Source organism: Triticum dicoccoides, chromosome 2B, assembly GCF_002162155.2.
Source record: "Triticum dicoccoides isolate Atlit2015 ecotype Zavitan chromosome 2B, WEW_v2.0, whole genome shotgun sequence".
Taxonomy (NCBI): Eukaryota; Viridiplantae; Streptophyta; class Magnoliopsida; order Poales; family Poaceae; genus Triticum; species Triticum dicoccoides.
Window position 1 is genome coordinate 753,390,454 of NC_041383.1, and position 4,830 is coordinate 753,395,283.

Here is a 4,830-nt window from a genome sequence, read left to right on the forward strand (position 1 = left end):
CCATGGCCTGCTCCTTCCCTGCCCGTCGTGACCGCGCCCGCGCTCCTCCCCTGCTCGCCCCGCCGTGGCCGCGCTACTCCCCTGCGCGCCCCGCCGTGGCGCCGCCCGTGCTCCTCCCCTGCCCGCCGCCGCCCTGTCGTGGCCGTGGCCGCGCCTCGCGCCCATGGCCGGCTGGCGCACGTAAGCGAGGAGACTACCGGCAGGCGCACGCGAGGAGTTCAGCGCGCGGGAGAAGTACAGCGTGTGGAAGCTCACGCCCCAAATATACAGCTTCCTGTCCAGTTTCTTCCGGCGCGTTCAACACTTTTTACAGCGTGCTCTATTATGCAGCGTCCGCTGGAGTGCTAGTTTTAACTCCGCGCGCGCTAAATTTACGATTTTTTGGACACGACGCTAATATTGGGCGTCTGTTGGAGATGCTCTTAGCTACGTCGACAATGATCATGTGACTCCACGCACTAGTGGCGAGAATAATCTAACCAAACCTCCGAGAGAAGACCGCCTTATCCATTTGCATTTTCCACCTAGACGGCGAAGAGGTGAACCACTTTGTTTTTGTGTAAAAAAGGAAAAGGAAAATGGAAGCTTGTGCCGAGTGGCCGACGCCGGCGATGGCTACTCGATTCCTTGTCGAACGCTAGAGTTACCTTACCTGTGGGGCCAGAGGCTCCCAATTGGCACCGGGTTTGGACCCCGGCAGGTGGATGCCGACACGACATGTCCCGACCCAATCCAATCTGCTTTAGTTTAACACCACACACCAACATTCTGCTTTTTGGTTTGGTACAGTCCACATGCTACTTTCTTCTTTTGGTTCGAGTTGTGATTGTGAACAGAACCATCTACCGAATCGGACGTGTACCAGCGCTTCCACAGAATTAACAGCACCGCAGAACTGGCTGGAGTACCCACCTTTGTACTTACGTATTCTGTGGACACCATCTGGGCATGTAATCGCCGAGAAGGCATACGCGGCGGCTCAGTGTGAAGTTACAGCGATGGCCCGAGTCGCACGGAGGACATGTGTCGATCTGCCGTTGGCCAATTCGTCGCGACACCTCAACTGATTCAATTCGCCACGGACAATGTCAGCAGGCCGCACTGTCATGAGCTGTGTCATGGCAGTACGTGGCCACTGTAGAACTGAGTCCATTCCGCTCCACGATAAAACATCCTTCGATCGCCATCGCCGGCCATTATTAGTTTCACCCCAACTCCAGGCCAGTGCTCTTCGCTCTGGAATCCTAGTTAATGGCCGGCCGGTCAGGTCCGTGGTAACCAACCACCAGCTAGCTAGCAGCGCCACCTCGAGAGCGTCGCCATGGCAGGGGCGGAGGGATCGACCGTGTAGCGGGCAGCGCGCGGCGGTGGGAGGAATTATCTGCAGATCGATCGGCGATGGTGGTGCACGTGGTGCTCCTGGCCGTGCCGGCGGTCGGCGGGTTCATGCAGGCGTTCAAGTTCTCGGTCCTGCTCTGGCCGTTCAACATCATGCTGCCGCTGCTCCGCAACCTGCCGCGCGTCTGCCTCACGCTCAGGGCCGCCGCGGTGCACTACGACGCCGAGCTGCGCGCGTACCTCACCGGCCGCCGGACGGTGCCGCTGCCGGAGCCGGGGTACTCGACCCTCCGCGGCGCGCAGAGGCGCACGCGTGAGCAGCTCGCCGCGCACGCCATGATCGCCCTCGTCGACATCTCCTACTGATGTCGCGTAGCTACGAGATTGGTTTGATAGGTTGGTTCATACGTAATTTGTTTGTTTTTTTGGCCGTGCTCTTCTTGGTTTGTATAGCCCAGTTATAAGAATTTCCTTTGGACTATGCACATAGCCAGATAGGTCTTCCATTTCTCTTTGCCTGCATTTGTCGGCTGCGTTCATGAATTTATTGTGATCTGTATTCATTTATGAAATGCAAAGGAGCTTAAATTTTGACATACCCGGGTTCATATTGTTTCTGAAACAGTTGCACCGATCTTATCCCTTGTGAAAGATGGTTGGAAGTGGGAAGAATCCAACCATAGGACTACAATTGAAAAAAAAACATTGAAAACATATACACTACAGACTTGTTTTGTAGCCTTCCCGAGCGAGCCTGGCCCGTGGAGTCAGCTGGCTCAACAAAGCTGACTGTGGTAAAACAGGCAGAAAATCAACATCTTCGTATAGTTTGACTGCATGCATATCATCTAGGCTGCATGGGGTGTAACGAAAGGTAGTCTGTTGGGTTGTCCGCTTGTTTAGGCGCAAACACAAGGCATGGTGTTTGGTTCCATCCAACACATGTTGTCTGATAAGCTCTTCGGCGAGGTGGTGATGTTACTGTAGGACCTTGAAATATGTCTAGAGGAGGGGGTGATTAGACTACTTGACCAATTAAAAAAAACTTAACCTTTTCTCAATTTTAGAGTTTGGCAGATTTCAGCTATCTTAGGACAAGTCAAGCAATCATCACACAAATCAAGCAAGCATGCAAAGAGTATATGGGCAGCGGAAATTAAAGCATGCAACTTGCAAGAAAGTAAAGGGAAGGGTTTAGAGCATTCAAACGCAATTGGAGACACGGATGTTTTTGGCGTGGTTCCGATAGGTAGTGTTATCGTACATCCACGTTGATGAAGACTTTAACCCACGAAGGATAACGGTTGCGCGAGTCCACGGAGGGCTCCACCCACGAAGGGTCCACGAAGAAGCAACCTTGTCTATCCCACCATGGCCGTCGCCCACGAAGGACTTGCCTCACTAGAGGTAGATCTTCACGAAGTAGGCGATCTCCTTGCCCTTACAAACTCCTTGGTTCAACTCCACAATCTTGTCGGAGGCTCCCAAATGACACCTAGCCAATCTAGGAGACACCACTCTTCAAGAAGTAACAAATGGTGCATTGATGATGGACTCCTTGCTCTTGTGCTTCAAATGATAGTCTCCCCAACACTCAACTCTCTCTCATAGGATTTGGATCTGGTGGAAAGAGGATTTGAGTGGAAAGCAACTTGGGGAAGGCTAGAGATCAAGATTCATATGGTAGGAATGGAATATCTTGGCCTCAACACATGAGTAGGTGATTCTCTCTCAGAGATAGGATGCTGGAAGTGTAGGTTCAGTCTGATGCCTCTCACCACGAATGAAGAGGAGGTGGAGGGGTATATATAGCCTCCACACAAAATCTAACCGTTACACACAATTCACCAAACTCGGTCGGACCGATTTAGTAAACCTAGTGACCGTTAGTGATTTTCGATGGGACTGACATGCAACTCGGTGAGACCGATTCGGTTAGGGTTAGGGCATAACGTAATCTCGGTAAGACCGATTACGCAAACTCGGTAAGACCGATTTTGGTAATAAGCTTTCCAGAGAGTTGGTCAGGTAAACTCGGTGGGACCGATTTGCTCTTTTCGGTGAGACCAAAATGTTACAAAAGGGAAACAGAGAGTTTACATTGCAATCTCGGTGGGACCGATCGCTCACTTCGGTTAGACCAAAACGTTACGAAGGGAAACAAAGAGATTACAATCCCATCTCGGTGAGACCGAGATCCCTATCGGTAGGACCAATTTGCCTAGGGTTTGTGGCAGTGGCTATGACATTTGAAATCAGTGGCGCCGAGTAGGAAGAATCGGTGTGACCGATTTTGGCTCTGGGTTTAGGTCATTTGTGGATTGTGAGAAAGTAGCTGAGGGTTTTGGAGCATATCACTAAACACATGAAGCAAGAGGCTCATCAAGCAACACCTCATCCCTCCTTGATAGTATTGGCTTTTCCTATAGACTCAGTGTGATATTGGATCACTAAAATATAAAATGAAGAGTCTTGAGCTTTTGAGCTTGAGCCAGTCCTTTGTCCTTAGTATTTTGAGGGATCCACTTTCATCATCCATGCCATGCCATTCATTGAGCTTTCCTGAAATAATAGTCTTGGAATAGCATTAGCTCAATGAGCTACATGTTGTTATGAATTATCAAAACCACCTAGGGATAGTTGCACTTTCAATCTCCCCCTTTTTGGTAATTGATGACAACATATAGATCAAAGCTTCGACAAATGATAATAAGATTGAAAAACATCGTCGCTTTGAGAAGTATGTGATAAGCAAGAGCTCCCCCTAAATTTGTGCATAGTTTAAGATTTGCTTTGGACTGCAAATGCACAAGGAATTAGGCTCATGGGTTACTCTTCCATGTCACATACATCTTGGTGGAGCGCTCAAAATGATAAAGATTGAATACATGCACTCATCACGAAGCAAAGTGAATGATCACATAGGATAGATAAGATAATATCATAAAACATGCATAAGTGTAGCTTATGATCAAACACATGATCATCAATATCTCACAAGAATAGCATAGTATCTCAAGCAATCAAAAGCAAACAAGTTTGAACCACCAAATCAAGAGAGAATAAAAGCAACACACACACACTCTCTCTCTCTCGAAGCCTATGATCTATACATTTTTATCCCCCTTTGGCAACAAGTTACCAAAAAGTTCATAGAAAATGCATAGTGCTAGATCGACTCTCAGGCTTGATCTTCAGTTGGTGGTGTAGAGATGGCTCCTTGGACGAGGGCTTCAGTTGATGTAGAGGGAGCTGGAGGAGTTGGTGCTGGAGCTGGTTGCACTGGAGCTGTAGGAGTTGTAGCTGGTGCAGACTTGGCCTTGGGGGCAGCTTTGGGTGCTTCCTTGGGCTTAGATGTTGCAGCCCCTGATCTAATAGCATCACCCATAAGCTTTGGTGCCTTTGGTGCTGGTGCAGCAAGCTCTTCTTCCTCTTCCATCATGGAAGGTTGACCAACAACTCTGGCCATGGTCTTCTTGACCCTTTCCTTCC

At 49.4% G+C, this 4,830-nt stretch overlaps 1 protein-coding gene across 1 annotated transcript; it reads left to right on the plus strand.

Annotated features, from left to right (window-relative positions):
* The first annotated feature begins 913 nt into the window (after nt 1–913).
* Nucleotides 914–1,934, plus strand: LOC119366074. The gene has a single exon (XM_037631736.1). It carries the CDS (start codon nt 1,399–1,401, stop codon nt 1,702–1,704), a length of 306 nt encoding a protein of 101 aa, XP_037487633.1. The 5' UTR covers nt 914–1,398; the 3' UTR covers nt 1,705–1,934.
* The last annotated feature ends 2,896 nt before the right edge of the window (nt 1,935–4,830 follow it).